This window comes from Eschrichtius robustus, chromosome 21 (genome assembly GCF_028021215.1).
Source record: "Eschrichtius robustus isolate mEscRob2 chromosome 21, mEscRob2.pri, whole genome shotgun sequence".
NCBI classification, from domain to species: Eukaryota; Metazoa; Chordata; class Mammalia; order Artiodactyla; family Eschrichtiidae; genus Eschrichtius; species Eschrichtius robustus.
Window position 1 is genome coordinate 21,910,086 of NC_090844.1, and position 18,430 is coordinate 21,928,515.

Sequence of the window (18,430 nt, forward strand, 5' to 3'; positions counted from 1 at the left end):
AAATTCTTAAATATTAGGTAACTTTATATTAAATTATCCTCAACCAAATATTTTATATTTCTCATTACTTTTTATAATATTTCTCTTACAGATTTTATGTGATTTATTATCACCTGAAAACTTAAAAGAAGGCCTGAAGGACCCTTCCTGGAGTTCATTACCATGTATTAAAAACAAACCTTTTGGTTTTCCTTCAGTAATAGAAGAGTCTCATTGTGCCAGTGAGCTTAGCCCAGAGCAGGTAAGGGGGTGAGTAAAGACAATCATGGGCCTAGTGTATCCATTTCTTTACAAGATAAGATCTTCACTTTCTAGTTTCAAGTACTAAAATCTGTTTAGGTACTTTCAACCTAGTAAGCGTTGTCTTAATAGAATTTCATCTGTGGCCTTTTATTTTATACTGAAAACTTTTATGTAAAGTATATGCTCATTAATCACAAATTTAGGTCATTCAATGTCAGAAAACTTTCAGTCTCTTGGAAAATATAGAACATTGTGTTTATTTCAGTTTCCTTGGAGTAGGAACTATATTAGCATAACTGCTTTAACCTTATTATGATGTAAGCCAGCTTGATGTCCAGGGCTATCTAAGTACTGGCAAAAATCACTTACTTGCCAGGGTTTTAGAATTAAAAGTTGGTGCTGTTTAAATGAACAATAAAATGAACATTTTAAGACATCAAAATTTCAGTTTGGTTCTGGCGAGAATAAGGATAGTAAAGAAATACAGTTAGTTACCCTTATTTGTTGTATTTTTTGTAGAATGAAGAAATAGCAGAGGTCACTTCAGAGACTGTCAAAGGAAGCCTAAACCATGCTCGGTCAGCACGGGCTATAAATTCAACAGACATGCCTGCCAGAGAGGATTGTTTAAAAAGAGTGTCCTCAGAACCTTCACTCTCTGTTCAAGAGAAAGGTGTTCTGCTGAAAAGAAAGCTGTCTCTCTTAGACCAGGATGTGATTGTAAATGAAGATGGAAGAAATAAGCTGAAAAGACAGGGAGGTAAAAATTTCACTACACTCATATAAAACACATTGATTTATTTAGAATGGCCTTCAAACTTCTTCCTAAAGAAGATAACCCCATCTCTGTTTTAATAGAAACTCCCAATGAAGTCTGTACGTTTTCATTAACTTACGGTGACATCCCAGAAGAATTAATAGATGTCTCAGATTTTGAGTGTTCTCTCTGCATGAGGTAAGTATGTACAATTTTATAAAAGATGAATATTTTATATTAATGTAAATAAAGTACAGAGTAGATAAAGGTAATCTACTCTAATAACAGGCAATGTGAAGTAACAGAACAGTGGATTAAAAATCAAAATATATGAATTTTAGTCCTAGGTTTCCCTTTCACATCTTAGGCAAATAATGTAATCTCTGAACCTTATTGAGCTTTTCCTTACTTAGAAAGTGGGGTCAGGGTTTGCATAGCCTATACTGAAGTCCTGTAAGAATCAGATGACTAAAATATAAAAAGTATCTGGGGAATTGTAAAGTACTATAAAAGCTCTACATGTTATTATTGAGACTCCATGGTTTTAGATTTGGGTAAGAATACAATGATGTATTGTGTGTATGTGATTCTATCTTGTTTATATATCTTAACTCTAAAATCTTTTTTTAAGTAACATTGGATAAGGATTTCCATTATGTAGAATGCTTGTAATTCTAAGACTGATAGTTTAAAAAGAACATTTTCCAGGTACATAAACTGTGCTGGAGGCAAGGGAACGGTGTAAAGCACCCGGCACTGTCCACACCAGGCCAGGGGTGACGAGAGGTATTTCTGAGCAAGTCCCTTAATTCTGAGTCTTGGCTTCTTCATCTGTGAGGCGAGGGGATTAGACCTAGATGATTTCTGAAGTACCTATACATCTAACAGTACTTCTAGGAACTTCCAAAGTATCATGTTTCAGGAAATAATTATAATGTAAGAAAAATTAGTTTTTCCATATTGTTTGAATATTAAGCCTCCTATTTCTTTAGGATTCAATGGTAATAATTTAGTGGATTATTTTGTGAATTTCATATAGTAAGGCTTTTATAAGCTTATTAAGAAAACCAATTTTAAAGTGATGATAAAAGAATCTGTACAAAAACAAATGAGTAATTATTAATGATACAGTTTACATCATTAATTTTGCACTAAGTCTTTGAAATCTAGTGTGTATTTTAGATGCACTGCACATCTCAGTTTGGACCAGCCCCATTTCAAGGGCACCATAGCCACGTGTGAGTGGCGGTTATGTTAGTACAGCTCCAGGCCCCCAGTGCAGGGTACCTCTGTGGATGGTGAACTTTTAAACGCTTCAGGAGGATATACTTGTATTTACCACTGCCCCTTCTCTCCTCTCCTGCCCACCAGACCCTCCTTCTTCCTCCTCTACTCTAAAGAGAGATTAGTGTTATGGTTCCATTATTAGTTCGTTCAGTTTTTCCAATGGATAGTTTATTGTGAAAACTAACATGTATTTTGGTTGATTTCAGGTTGTTTTTCGAGCCAGTAACAACCCCTTGTGGACATTCATTCTGTAAGAATTGTCTTGAGCGTTGTTTAGATCACACACCATACTGTCCCCTTTGTAAAGAAAGCTTAAAAGAGGTAAACATTTTTATGCTTATCTGTTTATTGGTCTTAAGTGTAGCAACATGGTTTGATTTTATTCAGCCATGGCAATGATTAATAGGTTCAGAATTACATTGTATATGCTGAATGACCAAAAGGGATTCTGTTTCGTTACCCGTATGCTAGTGTTAGAGAAAAGTGAGTTGGGAGAGGGGAGGAGAAAGCAGGGAGGGTCTGAAGGCCAAGACCCCTTACTTAATTTTTTAAACAAAGGAGGTGTGGTCAAGTACCTGGTCAGGAATCTATTGAATTTTAATGATGACAGCATTGGGGAAGCCCAACTGCCCTGCCTCCCACCACCATTTTTCAGGTCTAGTCCAATCCCCTTAACATCTGGAGCAACTGTGTCCAGTAGAACTTTCTGCATTGATGGAACTGCTCTGTATCTATGCTGTCCAACATGGTAGCTACCAGCCACATGTGTAGAAGGAACTGTATTTAAAATTTTGTTTAATCTTAATTAATTTACATTTCAGTAGGCACATGTGAGTAGTGGCTACCGCATTGGACAGCACAGCTCTAGAAAGTGGTGGCCTGGCGAGAAGAGAGGGAGGCACAGCTTCCCACTTCCCTCCTTGTCTAGTAACTGAAAAGCACTAATCACCTGCATTAGCAAACAGCTGCATCTCAGGTGGGTATCTTCCATAACCAGTGGGAGAGCAACACCCTCTCAGTCGTGCTTGAGTGACGTGAAGTCCCCAAAGGTGAGGCCAAAGCCTTCGAATTCTGAGTTCCAGTTGCAGTAGTAGCATTGATCAGGGAGAGTGCTTCTGTCCCTGGATTGTTTGAAGAAAAGAAGTGTCTTCCAAATAATTTAAAAATTGATAAAACCATTTTGCTATTGAAAACACAGTTATTTCCTATACATAAAACATAGCTCTGTACAGATATCCTATGGCATGTATGTATTGTTACAGCATAACCAGCCTATATGTAGTGAAACAGAAAACCACATAAAGAATGTTCACAAAGTCAGGAAACATAAGATAAAAAAACTTCCTTCTTAAAGAGTTTGTTAGTTATTTCAACTAGTATACTCAATGTTTTCAGGTGAAGTACTCTAAACATGCTGTCCTTCCTGGTTTTCCAGAGTTTTTAGATACGCTCATATATTTATTATGCTTTTTTCAGATTAACATTTAGATACATTGCTTTAGAGTTCTCTCACCTGAAAAAATGTCTGGACTTTTAAGGAAAATAAAATAAGGATATTATTTTAAAACATAACATACTGTTTAAAAATAACTTTATCCTTTGTCCTGACCTGAAGACACCCTATATAATATAATTGGTAAAGTCTAAATATATATTTACAAGGATAAAATTGACGTGCTCTACAGTTTTCTACTTCTCCTACTTGTCATTTCATTTTGCTCATTTTTTCATTTGAATACATTTTAAAGCAGTAGCAGTATACTAGTCCAGTGATGTAACATTTTCCTATTGTTGGGTATGTAAGTTGTTTTGTTTTGTTTTAGTATACTGTGGTTTGTGTCTTTTGACACTGTGGTTTGTGTCTTTGACTCTTAGGGTAAATTCCTGGGAGGAGAATTACTGGATCAAAGGATGTATATTTATAAGACTCCTACTAAAACCAATTGCCAAATTGCCTAGGTTCCGAGTAATGTACAAAAAATAGATTCTTACCAGTACTGTAAGAGAGGCTGTACTTCCCAAATTTAATACATGAGTCTTAAATTTTAAAACATCTTAATTTAATAGAAAACGGTAATGAAACTGCTTTTATAGTATCTGTCATTTGATTAATTTTATAATAAACTCTTCAGTTATGTGTGTACATATTATCTGCTCAAGAGTACGTCTCTCTAGTCTACAGCCCAATGGTTCTCAAAGTATGTTCCCCTGACCAGCAGCATCTGTATCCCCTGGGAACTTCTTAGAAATACAGATTCTCAGACCCTACCCCAGAGCCACTAAATCAGAAACCCTGGGGTGGGGCTCAGCAATCTGCATTTTAACAAGCCCTGGTTCATGCTAAACCTTAAAAACCACTACTATAACCCATTTCCCCACCATTCATATTTCCTACTCTGTACTTCATTGGATAATGACAAAACTTTTTGCTGGATCTACAGAGAAAAAGGTGGCTTCTCTTTATCTTGTGATTGTCTCCCAAGAGTTTTTCCTCATTACTTTTATTAAATAATTGGTATTGGGCTTTTTTTTTTTTTTTTTTTGGTCCAAAATCCTGCACACACACTGACCTGGTCCCTGGCCCTATGCAGTTCTTAGTTTAGTTACAGAGATATAATGTATCCCTGTCCATGTAATATAGTGCAGGGTATGGTAACTGCCTTTTATATGGTAAAGGTGGTAACTGCCTTTTATATGGTAAAGGGTTAAGTAAGGGATTCTTGGGAAACAAAAAAATAATTAACACTTTATGCAAAAGGTAAAATTGGAGCCAGACCCTGAAGGATAGTCATATGGCTTTTGGCAGTTGGAAGAGAGAATAACACAAAAACGCATGAGGGTGGCAGTGTTCAGAGTATTAAGGGAGTGGCACAAATGGACCATTTTATACAGAGGGTGGCTCACATAGGAAAAGCAGCCTCTTAATAAGGGGATCATTAGTCATAGTGGGATGACAATGGAAGGAAAATCTGAAAGAAAAATTACCTGGAAACTCTGCCACTGAAATGGGGGACAAAAAAGGGGGAGTAGTTTTGCTTTTCTTAAATAAGGCAAATGCATCATTTTCTTCATTCCTTATCTTATTTTTGTTTCTCAATTCAAATGCTAGTTTCAGATACTCATGCACTGTGAGATGGAACTTGGCCTTTGGTGTGGGAGATGGCAGGGCAGCGCTGACTGCTGCTAATAAAGATGTATGATCATAGCAAGACAAGGGTCTTATATACAGAACTTGGTTCAGGTTGCAAGTATGTGTCTTTAATGCTCTTGAGCTAAGCCTCAGGCAGGTTTACCTGTTTAGCACCATCCATTGTAATGGTCCCCCTCACTAATTAATTCAGAACTGACTGTATAAATATGTAATAAAGACCTTACTATATCAAGTTAAACTGTTTTGCCTGTTTTATACTGTAGGAAAAAAAGCACTGGAATGTAAAATAATATTGTTTTTCAGTATCTAGCAGATAGGAGGTACTGTGTCACACAGCTGTTGGAAGATTTAATAGTGAAGTATCTGCCTGATGAACTGTCTGAGAGAAAAAAAATATATGATGAAGAAACTGCTGAACTCTCACAGTAAGTTTCTTCTCATAAAAATTAACAATCAAATTACGAACTACTACCCTTTGAAATAGTAAGAAGCCTCACAGCAAGCTGGGTTCTGTCTTTAGTTCAACCCAGTGTAGTCAAAGGCATATTTTAAACAAATATTGGCCAGCTTCCCCTGTCCTCAACAGACGGAAGTTTTTAAAAGTTCATTTGGTAACTTCTAGATGTTCTGTTGGGAGTGACTGACTCAGCTCTCTGCCCTGAAGCAGTGTTTTAGGTGGAGGAGGGTTTTCCTTCAGTGACATCAGGCCCTGGAATCAATCGGGAATGGAGAGCAGTGAGGTGGTTGCTGGGAACTGCATCCCTCAGGCATCAATCATGGTGGTGCAGGGGCAAGGTGGAGGATAAATGGCCTGGATTGGCAGGAGGGTTAGCCAATCAGAGGTTTGAAGGGGGTGGGACCTTGAGGCCTGAGACTGAAATTGGAAGGGGTGACTTAGGGGCTAAATTCTCAATTAATGAAGATATTGACTGTTAGCAGAAATGACTTAGTATCAGCAAGGTGAAAAACCTGGTGGTAACTTTGGGATTCAGTGGTACCACTAGTAAGAGCACATAAAAGCTAATTGGGGCTGGGTAGGTTGGACATGCTTTTGTTGCTCTGTATAGCTTTCTTCTACCTTTCTTTTTCCTTTCTCTTCCCCTGTCTTTTCACCAGTCTCTTCTTGAGTGTCCAAGTTTCTTTCATGGTTTCTAATTTCTTACTTTTAACTGGACACTAAAGAACAAAATGGTCATTTTTATATGCTGTTTCTATTTTTTAAAAATACAGATTAAACATTTTATATTTCTAACTTTCTAAGAAAAAAATAATTGTGCTTGCAGATTTTCCTTTTCAATATGTGTCTACCAAATGTCTTCATTGGGCCAGTGGCCTTCAATAGAAGAAAGGTTTCTAATCTTTTCTTTATAGAAGTTGATATTGATTTGTCTCCTCATGGAACTGATATTTTAGTGGGTGATTTTATGATAGAAAATATTCTGATGTGAGGATTATAAGCCTTTTTGACCAACACTGCAAAAAGCTAGGATATAAGAATGCTTCAGATATATTTTTGAAATACTAAAACATAGTGACAGGACCAGACCCCTCACAGAAGAGTGGAAATCCATGGATGACAGAAAGAGTAGTGATGTGAGGGAAGCTGAGTGTGATGGAAAGGCTTCAGGGAATCTTGCTGTGTACTAACAGGGCTGTTATTTTAAGGGGTAGCTCATCCCCTGGTACTTACAAGTTTTGCTAATTAAGAGGTATACTGGCTCCCCCCCCCCCCAGTTTTTATGTTCATAAGAGTGCTCAATGAAGGCAGAATATACAGTTTTAAAAGTAGAGGAACTAGGACTGGTATGTTAAACGTGTGTATTAAATATTGCCTTTACTTAAGTAATTTGTGGTCTTTTTGAAGAAAGACTAGAAAATATTAGTGGGGGGGGAGCCATAATCTGTAACCCAAACGTAATCATCATTGGTATTTTGGCATATATCCTTCCCAATTTTAATGTATATAAATACATTTTAAATAAAGATGGGATCATTTTAATCCTATCATTTCTGTAACTTCCTTTTCTCATTAATCTGAACATTTAAACGTAGTATTTTATGGTTACGTCATAATTTATTTTACTGGCCTTCTCTTTTTGCTTCTAAGTTTTGGCTACTATACACAGTGCTATGTTGAACATTCTTACAGTACTTGCAGGAAAAAAGTGAGCCTTTTGGTTCAAAGGATATGAATCTTTTTGAAAGCGTTTGATGCATATGGCCAGATTCTTCTTCAGCATGGTTGTGCTATTCACACTGCCAGTTTTCCCACACCCTTGCCAAAGCTGCGCACTGCCTTTATCCTTCACATTTCTTGCCAATATGGCAATAACAGTGTTGTCATTTTAATTATCTGGAAAAAATGTTATCTCATTGAATTACCTGTTTTTGTTAATATGAAAATATTTTAATGCCTAAAAATTTTGAATGATTTGCTTTTTGTCTTTTGTGGGACCTCACGTTTTCTTATTGTTATCTAAGAGTAAGAGTATACTAACTCTGTCATGTTAGAAATATTTTAAACAGATTTTAATATAAAATAGTAATTATAATCAATTGCTTTGTGATTCATAAAGATACTTAGCTCTATATGATAACTTTGTATATCAAATTCAAATTTACTAGTAAGAGGATCACCAGCAGATTTTTAGGATTAATATTGTATCAGTATGAGCTTAAATGAAAAGGATGCTGATTCCTTTTCTTACCAAAAATAAAAATCACCTGATTTTAGAGTGAATTTGCCTATTATTACTGTTGCAAGCTTCACTCATTTTTGTTGTATGTCCTGATATATAATAATGAAACTTTTTTCTTCTTCAGCTTGACCAAGAATGTTCCAATATTTGTTTGCACTATGGCCTACCCCACTGTGCCTTGCCCTCTTCATGTATTTGAGCCAAGATACAGATTGATGATTCGAAGAAGTATACAGACTGGAACTAAACAGTTTGGGATGTGTGTCAGCGATACACAAAATGGGTATGCTTTTTATGTAAATATTTTTATTGATTCTGGAATTTTCTTTGAATATTGCTGAGAACTTGCATGCTTGTTGCTTGAACTTTGATATTAATTGGAGTTTTTCCTTTAGTTTTGCAGATTATGGTTGTATGTTACAAATTAGAAATGTACATTTCTTGCCTGATGGGAGGTCTGTGGTTGACACAGTTGGAGGAAAGCGGTTTAGGGTTTTAAAAAGAGGGATGAAAGATGGATACTGCACTGCAGACATTGAATATCTGGAAGATGTTAAGGTATTAAAAACTATTCTTTTTCAGCATGCTCTGGTATACTGTGTCCTAGGCATTGTACACGCATAAAGGCTGATAGGAACATTAACCAGTTCTTCCTGTCAGAGACCCTCAATACTTAAACAGATTAGCTCCAAGTTACCTTTTCCTCGTCTTGCTCTTAACCATCGTGAGTTCCAAGAGAACTTCGGAGACCAGCACCTAGATATATTGTTCATTTCTACTGGCTTGACAGCCAGCACAGTGCCTAGAATGTATGTGTATTCGCATGGTAATTGCTTAACAATAGCAGTGGATTCAATTGAACTTCCAATCCATGTAAGTTATGAAACCTGCTAATTCCTACCCTTTTAAACTGAATTTATTAGTAGTCAAAGCTGATGTAATCATCAGTAGATTGAACTTTGATGTAAACACATAAAATCCTGGAAGAATTGTTCTATATTAAGATATGCCTAAGATAACCTAAAACTGAACACAGCACCCAACTGTGTCTAACTCTAGGGCATCACAGATAAAGCACTGTCCGTATAATTGTTGGTGATATCTTACCTGCGGAGGGTTATTGTGAAAATTTTCTTAGGGTTAATGCTAATAGGGTTAATGCTGCCCTTTTGGTATTTCCAGTACTTACTCTACCATCTGCAATTAGTTTAGGTACCAGAAAAATGATTTGTGATACTGTAAATATCAAATGAAAGGCAATTTTCTTTGGAAGGGCATTAGAAAAACATAGATCTTACACTCTCACTTGTTCATTGATCTGTTTGAGCCCTTCATCTCAGTCAGCACTTATTCAATGTTGACATTAGGCATTTCTACAAACAGTGGCTCATTAAAATTTCAAAACGCTATGAGATAGCTAGCAGATGAGGAAAGAACTGAGGAGTATTAATTTGCCAAAGATCCTATAGGTAGTGTAAAAAAATAATTTAAAACCAGCTCTCTGGCTCCAAGTGCTATGTTTTATCATTATATCATATTGCTTCTCTGCTGATAAACTTGATTAATCGGATATTACCTGTCCTATCTTATTATAAAGATGTTATGGGGAAAGTCTGCTTTGTGCAGTGAGCCAAAAGTATTGTATGAGTTGGAATTTTGAGTTGACTGATACAGTCTGTGCCTTAGGAATATTTGGTTAATGGAATTATTTGCTAAAAGGTGATATTCTTTGTAAAACTAATAACCTTATTTTACTTTTATGTAAATTCACATCTTCATATATTGGATTTGCTGATAAAATTCCTTGAGTATGTGGCTAATCTTATGACTATATATAAATATATGACAGTAAATTAGCATATTGAGAGTATTATGGATTTGATGTTTAGGAAACTGAATTCTCTATGTCATTGTGGTCTTAGAAATGTCTCATAATTTTTCTTCATCTATATAATGATTTCTTGTTCATTCTGGAAAAGTTTCTCAAATTTGTTTTTTATATCAGTTGTTTTTTCCCTTGGTGTAGTAATTCTAATTTCTGTGACCTTTGATGAATTTTAAATTCTGTTATTGCAATGAAATTCCTTAACTTTAAAAGCTTGCCTTTAAAACTTCTGCCTACTTCTTAGCGCCTTTTTCTAACTCAGACTTTTATTTTTATCATTCCCTGTTTACTAGAGTTCATGGTTTGGTCCCTTGAATTTTGTAAAGGTAGAAAGCAGATACTTTTTTTTGGTAATAGTTTTTAACAAGTCACAAGTTTATTTTCTGGGGTTTTTTTTTTTTTTTGATCAAATTTTTTTTATTGAAGTATAGTTGATTTACAGTGTTGTGTTAATTTCTGCTGTACAGCAAATTGATTCAGTTATACATATGTAGACATTGTTTTTTTATATTCTTTTCCATTATGGTTTATCATAGGATATTGAGTATAGTTCTCTGTGCTATACAGTAGGGCCTTGTTGTTTATCCATGCTATATATAAAAGCTTACATCTGCTAACCCCAACTTCCTACTCCATCCCTCTCCCAGCCCCTTCCCCCTTGGCAACCCAACCACCAGTCTGTGATTGTGTTTCTGTTTTGTAGATAGGTTCATTTGTGTCATATTCTAGATTCCACATAAGTGATATCATATGGTCTTTTTCTTTCTGACTTACTTCACTTAGTATGATAATCTCTAGTTGCATCTAAGTTGCGGTTATTTCATTCTTTTTTATGGCTGAGTATTATTCCATTGTGTATATGTACCACATCTTCTTTATCCATATTCCTCTGTCCACGGACATTTGTTTCCACGTCTTGGCTACTGTGAATAGTGTTGCTAAGAACATAGGGGTTGCATGTATCTTTTCAAATTATGGTGTTCTCTGGATATATGCCCAGGAGTGGGATTGCTGGATCATATGGTATTCTATTTTTAGTTTTCTGAGGAACCTCCATACTGGTTTTCCATATGGCTGCACCAACTTACACTCCCTCCAGCAGTACAGCAGGGTTCCCTTTTCTCCACATCCTGCCCAGCATTTGTTATTTGTAGACTTTTTAATGGTCTACACGGGCCATTCTAACCTGTGTGAGGTGGTACCTCATTGTAGTTTTGATTTGCATTTCTCTAATAATTAGTGATGTTGAGTAACTTTTCACGTGCCTCTTCGCCATCTGTATTTCTTCTTTGGAGAAATGTCTAATTAGGTCTTCTCCCATTTTTCAATAGGGTTACTTGTTTTCTTGTTGGTGAGTTGTATGAGCTGCTTATATATTTTGGAAATTAAGCCTGTGTTGGTCACATTGTTTGCAAATATTTTCTCCCATTCTGTAGGTTGCCTTTTGGTTTTGTTTATGGTTTCCTTTGCTCTGCAAAACCTTACAAGTTTAATTAGGTCCCATCTGTTTATTTTTGCTTTTATTTCTGTTGCCTTGGTAAGAAAACATTGGTACAACTTGTGTCAGAGAATGTTTTACCTATGTTCTCTTCTAGGAGTTTTATGGTGTCATGTCTTATGTTTAAATCTTTAAGCCATTTTGAGTTTATTTTTGTGCATGGTGTGAGGGTGTGTTCTAACTTCACTGATTTACATGCAGCTGTCCAGCTTTCCCAACACCCCTTGCTGAAGAGATTGTTTTTTCCAACTGTATGTTCTTGCTTCCTTTATTGAAGATTAATTGACTGTAGGTGTGTGGGTTTATTTCTGGGCTCTACTCTGTTCCAGTGCCAGTACCACACTGTCTTTACATCATCCCACAGGTCTCTTATATTGCTTTCTTTTTTTTTTTTCATTTGGCTTCCTGTCTGCTGTTCTGATTAGATAATTTCCATTATTCTATCTTGCAAATCACTTATTCTTTCTTCATTATTCATTCTGCTATTCATTGTCTTTAGCTCAGCTTTTGTCTATGCAAATGAGTTTTCTAATTTCTTTGTTTCTTATAGTTTCTAGCTCCTTTTTACAGTAATCTGCATTTCTCTCAATAGCCTTTCTTAATTCCTTCCATATTTTCATTACCTCCTTTCTGACTCAGTCTGTTAGACTGAAGAAGTCAACTTCATTGTTCTTTCAGGGGAATTCTCTTGGTCTTTTAACTGGGAGTGTGGTTCCTCTGCTTCTTAATTTACTTATATTTCTCTTACTTTGTGAGTTTAGGAGAAACAATTATCTACTGTGGTCTGGGAGGTCTATTTATATGTGGGGCGTCCCTGTGTAGCGTGTGTGGGTTTAATATATTTGGTGCAAGGGTTGTTATATGCCTGTCGCCTCTTTCCTCAGTGTGTGCTGGCTGTTATCCCCTTGTTAGGGGTTGTGCAGATGCAGTCACTGGTGCCTGGCCCTGGGAGGGGAGGCGGGAGGTGGCTTGAACCCACTCCTGCTCCTGGAGTCTGGGAGGGAGGCAGTGGCAGCTTGTGACAGTCTCTCAAGCACATGCCGGCGGTACCCTGCCCTCTGCGAGCGCACACACGGGAAAAAGGCTACAATGGCAGGTCCCACCCCTCCCCTTGAGCACCCCCCAAACAATGGCACCTGGCCTCTAAGGCGACCCAGGCTTCCTCCTCATACACACTCAGTTCTGGTTGCACCAGATTTCTAGCTACCACCTCCAGGCTGTTTCCACACAGCCAACCCCAGTCCTCTCGCTGGGTCTGATCTCTGAAGCCCGAGTACCAGCACCCAGCCCCGGCTGACATGCATCTCAGGCTGGGGAGCCCACAGTGGCAGCACTGACCATCTGTCCTCTCTCCACTCTGGCTGCCACAAACCAGCTGCTATGTTCTCCAAGGTTCTGAAGCTCCCTACTGTCCTGGCCAATCTCCTTGCCAGTGAAGGGGCTTCCCAGGGTCTAGGAACTTTTCCTCTTTCCCAGCTCCCTCTCTGTCTTCTTTTTTTCCTACCTGGTTACATGGTGATTTTCTTGCCCTTTCAGCAGTCTGAGGTCTTCTGCCAGTGTTCAGTAGATATTCTGGGAGAATCATTCCACGTGTACTCATTCCACATGTAGATTTTTGATGTATTTGAGGGAGAAGGTGAGCTTCACATCCTACTACTTCACCATCTTGATCCCAGCCCCACAAGTTTATTTCTTGCTCATATCAAGACCAATGTGTGTTAGCAGAGGACTGAATCTTGTATAGCCAATTCCAAGACCAGAATTCTTGAATCATATGGCTCTTCTACCTTTCTTTAAAATTTTTTCATGTGGTAAAATATACATGACATAAAATTTACCATTTTAACCATTTTTACATATGCAGTTCAGTGGCATTAAGCACATTCACATTATTGTGAAAAAGCAGATGCTTTTTCAACTTTGGTTTTATTTTTCATTTCAAATCCTTCAAAAATAAAAAGTATGTTCTTCTGTCTCTTGTGTGCTATAGTGTTAACCTTTTATACGTCAGGATATTTTCAGAGTCCCATTGTTGTTTTTTATTGAGTCATTCTTGAAGTAGGAAAGGCTGACTCAGGCCTGGTATTTGTTCAGATGCATTAATGTATGTGAAATATAGTGCTCCCTGGCATGGACTGAGTGGGATATGAGTGTTAAAGAAATCAATATGAGATGGATGAGTTAATGTTCCATCTTCCCACCTGTGTTTTATGAGACTAGTCTTCTGGCTCTTAGGCTGGAAGGCTGATGCATTTAATTTTATATTTGCAGTTTGATGAACCAGTAGTCCAAAGGGCGTACACAGGGGATGGAGGTAGCCACAGCCTTGGGCCTTGACAGCAGCAGCAGCAGTTCATCATTGTATAATGATTGTATAATGTATTCTCTCTCTTTTGATATTCTGGCTTTATATGCTAAGTTATTTGTTGCAGTTTTTTTTTTTTTTTTGACCCAGTTCCCTGGTAAAAGGTGTAATTATGCTTTTCCTCTGTCCTATTACTGCTTTTGCTATGGCACCTGCACCTTAAACCTCCCCCAATCTTTCCTTTCATTGTAGCAACTGTATTCCTCTGTTTTTTTTGTTCCACTGCTTTCAAAGGCCGTTGATCCATAAAGATGAATTCCCAGTCCCTGTAGACCTTTATCTGAGAACTAACTCTCCATCTTACCCCTCCCCAGTTAGGGGCTGTTAGTTGGCTTCTGCAGTGCTGCACTGCTAACTCAGCAAGGCTAAGTCAGCTACGCTCAGAAGTCAAGGCTTGCTGTCTTTCTTAGTCTGGCCCATTGGCACTCTGTGAGGCAGAAACGTATGGTGTTTACTGCATAAGAATAATACTCTGATCCAGCACTGAAATAGGTATTCCCTATTTTTTATGGGTTTTTTTTCCATTTCTATAGGGATGGATGGGAAGATTAGACACAGACACCTTACTGACTGTTGTATTTCTAGGTTGAGAATGAAGATGAGATAGAGAACCTCCGACAGCTTCACAATTTGGTCTACTCTCAAGCCTGCAGCTGGTTTCAGAATTTAAGAGACAGATTTCGAAGCCAAATTCTTCAGCACTTTGGATCAATGCCCGGGAGGGAGGAAAACCTCCAGGTATGATGGCTTTGATATTGTTTCCAAAAGTCTCACTTTTTGTGTAAACCCAAATTGGTAGATTTTTTTTTTTCTGTTATGAATTTATTTATTTATTTATTTTTGGCTGAGTTGGGTCTTTGTTGCTGTGCACAGGCTTTCTCTAGTTGCTGGGACTGGGGGCTACTCTTCGTTGAGGTGCGCGGGCTTCTCATTGCGGTGGCTTCTCTTGTTGCGGGGCACAGGCTCTAGGCGTTGCAGGCTTCAGTAGTTGTGGCGCACGGGCTTAGTTGCTCCGCAGCCTGTGGGATCTTCCCGGACCAGGGCTTGAACCCGTGTCCCCTGCATTGGCAGGCGGATTCTTAACTACTGTGCCACCAGGGAAGTCCTGAAATTGGTAGATTTTTAAGTTTCTTCATCTTCAGTTTTGCACATCTCCTTTGTCCTGTCTTTAGATTCATGACCGTATTCTCTAGCACAGGGGTATCCACTGCATCTTATATAGGAAGAGGATGGAAACAGTGTCAGGTGAGATGTGTATAGGAGCAAGTGCACAAGGAGACAGCCCCCAGCTGAGGATTTTCCAGAAGGGAGGGATAAGGAGTTAAAAATGGGACATGGGAGATAGATAGGATCAAGATGGCAGAGGAGTAGGACATGGAGCTCACCTTCTCCCATGAATACATCACAATTACATCTACATGTGGAACGATTCTCACAGAACATCTACTGAATGCTGGCAGAAGACCTCAGACTTCCAAAAGGGCAAGAAAATCTACACATAACTGGGTAGGACAAAAGAAAGAGAGGAATTGGGATGGGACCTGCACCCCTGGGAGGGAGCTTTGGAAGAGGAAAGGTTTCCGGACACTGGGAAGTCCCCTCACTGGTGGGGAGATCAGCTGGGACAGAGGGGGAGCGTCAGAGGCACGGAGGAGAGCACAACCACCAGTGTGCAGAGGGCAAAGCAGAGAGAGACCTGCCCAGATGGTCGGTGCCACCGAGCACTCACCAACCTGAGACACTTGTCCACTGGGGCAGGAGGGGGCTGGGTGCTGAGGCTCAGGCTTCGGAGGTCAGACCCTGGGGAGAGGACTGTGGTTGGCTGTGTGGAGACAGCCTGATGGGGCTAGGGTGTAGGGCCCCACGACCGAGGGAATATGGGAAGAAACCTGGGACTGCCAGAGAGGCAAGGTGCCATTGTTGGGGGGGTGTGCAAGGAGAGGGTCAGGACTGCCATAGGAGCTTCCTTCTCTGAGCACACACTCTCAGGCAACAGGGCACTGCCTACATGAGCTCCAGGGGCGGGTGCAAGCTGCAGCTGCCATCTCGGACTCCAGAGGCAGGTGCAGACCGCCGCTGCTGCTGAGGGTCCCACGACCGCGTGCCAACCGCTGCCCCCTCCTCCCTGGCAGCGTACATAAGCCACGCACCTGCACACCCCAATCCAGGGGACAACGGCCAGCACACGCTGAGCAAAGGGGCAACAGGCGTCCAAACCAAGAACAGCCCTCATGCCAAAAAATTATTAAACCCACACACGCTACGTAGGGATGCTCCTGCGTATAAATAGCCCTCCAAGACTACAGTACATAATTGTTTCTCCTAAACTGACAGAGTAAGAGAAATACAAGTAAAAGGAAGACACAGAGAGACCACTCCCAGTTAAAAGACCAAGAGAATTCCCCTGAAGGAACAATGAAACAGACCTCTTCAGTCTAATAGATACCGAGTTCAAAAAAGGAGGTCATGAAAATAGTGAAGGAATTAAGAAAGGCCATCGACAGAAATGCAGATTACTGTAAAAAGAAACTAGAAGGAAGAGCCAAGAAAAATTAGAAAATTCATTTGCAGAGATGGAAGCTGAGCTAAAGGCAATGATAGCAGAATGAATAATGAAGAAAGAATAAGTGACCTGCAATATAGAATAATAGAAATTACCCAATCAAAACAACAGACAGGAAACCAAATGAAAAAAACAAAAAAGAAAAAAAAAAGCAATGTAAGAGATCTGTGGGATAATATAAAGCTGGCCAATCTATGCATAGTAGGGATTCCAGAGAGGGAAGAAAGAGAAAAAGGGATTGAAAACGTATTTGAAGAAATTACGGCTGAAAACTTCCCAAACCTAAAGAAGGAAACATATCCAGCTACAAGAAGCACAGAGGGGGTCCCAAACAAGAGGAACCCAAACAGACCCACACTAAGACATATTATAATTAAAATGGCAAAAGTTAAAGAGAGGCTTCTAAAGGCAGCAAGAGAAAAACAGAGTTAATTACAAGGGAACTCCTATAATTCTATCAGCTGATTTCTCTACAGAAACATTGCAGGCCAGAAGGGAGTGGCAAGATATATTCAGAATCCTGAAAGGGGAAAACCTGCAACCTAGGGTACTCTACCCAGCAAGATTATCAGTTAGGATAGAAGGAGAGATAAAGAATTTCTCAGACAAGCAAAAACTAAAAGAATACAGCAATACTAAACTTATCTTAAAAAATTATTGAAAGGTCTTCTCTAAATAAAAAAGCAGCAAGATAGAGGAAGGAGGAAATCACAATTGGAAAGTAAATAAACTAGCCAGTATACACATCAAAAAGAAAAAAAATGAAAAACCCCTATTTGTGAAAGCAACAATAAACACAAGGAATAGCAAAAGGATAAACATTAAGATGTAAAAAAGGACATCAAAACCATAAAATGTAGAGAAGGAAAGTAAGAAAATGTAGATTCTTTAAGAATGTGTTTGAGCCTACATGACTATCAGTCTAAAGCAAGCACATATAGGAAGGGGTTAACGTACTTGAAAAACAGGGCAACCACAAATCAAAAGCATACAATAGATTCACAAAACCCAAAAAGAGAACACAAGCATAAAATAAAAGAAAATCATCAAACCACAAAAAGAAAAAAGGATAAAAGAAACAAAGAATCAACTGGAAAGCAAGGTTTAAAATGGCAATAAATACACATGTATCAATAATTACCTTAAATGTCAATAGACTGAATGTTCTGATCAAAAGACAGAGTGGCAGATTAGATTACAAAACAAGAGTCTATAATATGCTGCCTACAAGAGAGCCACCTTAGGGCAAAGGACACACATAGACTGAAAGTGAGGGGATGGAAAAAAAGGTATTTCATACAAATGGAAATGACGAGAAAGCAGCAGTTGCAATACTCGTATCAGACAAAATAGACTTTAAAACGAAGGCCATAAAAAAAGGCAAAGAAGGACACTATATAACGATAAAAGGATCAATATAAGAGGATTATGCGCTTGTCAACATATATGCACCTAAATACATAGAGCAAATACTAACAGATAACGGGAGAAATTGATGGGAATACAATAATAGTAGGAGACTTACACCCCACTCACAATAAATGGACACATCTTCTAGATAGAAAATCAATAAGGTACAGAGATCCTAAATGATACAACAGTGAGACTTAATTGATATTTTCAGGACATTATATCCAAAAAAACCCAGAACACACATTCTTTTCAAGTGCACATACTAGAGCACAAAACTAACCTCAAAAAATTTAAGAGTATAGAAATTATTTCAAGCATTTTCTCTGACCACAACAGCATGAAACTAGAAATCAACCACAGGAAAAGAAATGAGAAACAATTACATGGAGACTACTAAACAACATGCTACTAAAAAAACCAATGGGTCAACGAGGAAATCAAACAGTAAATTAAAAAATACCTTGAGACAAACAACAAGGAAAACACAGCCATACAAAATCTATGGGATGCAGCAAAAGCAGTTCTTAGAACAAAGTTCATAGCAATACAGGCCTTCCTCAAAAAACAAG

The 18,430-nt window shown here is 38.4% G+C and overlaps 1 protein-coding gene across 3 annotated transcripts in view; it reads left to right on the top strand.

Moving 5' to 3' along the window:
- The window catches only part of LONRF1 (LON peptidase N-terminal domain and ring finger 1), a 44,362-nt gene that overhangs the window by 18,014 nt on the left and 7,918 nt on the right, over nucleotides 1-18,430 (top strand). The window contains exons 4-11 of one of the 3 annotated variants that reach the window (XM_068532249.1): nucleotides 92-241; nucleotides 763-1,003; nucleotides 1,078-1,198; nucleotides 2,494-2,608; nucleotides 5,742-5,863; nucleotides 8,262-8,420; nucleotides 8,533-8,695; nucleotides 14,471-14,623. In XM_068532249.1, coding sequence (XP_068388350.1) covers nucleotides 92-241; nucleotides 763-1,003; nucleotides 1,078-1,198; nucleotides 2,494-2,608; nucleotides 5,742-5,863; nucleotides 8,262-8,420; nucleotides 8,533-8,695; nucleotides 14,471-14,623 — 1,224 coding nt within the window. Of the gene's footprint in view, nucleotides 1-91; nucleotides 242-762; nucleotides 1,004-1,077; nucleotides 1,199-2,493; nucleotides 2,609-5,741; nucleotides 5,864-8,261; nucleotides 8,421-8,532; nucleotides 8,696-14,470; nucleotides 14,624-18,430 lie in introns of those variants that run through there. The other 2 variants (XM_068532250.1, XM_068532251.1) reach the window with 2 other exon arrangements.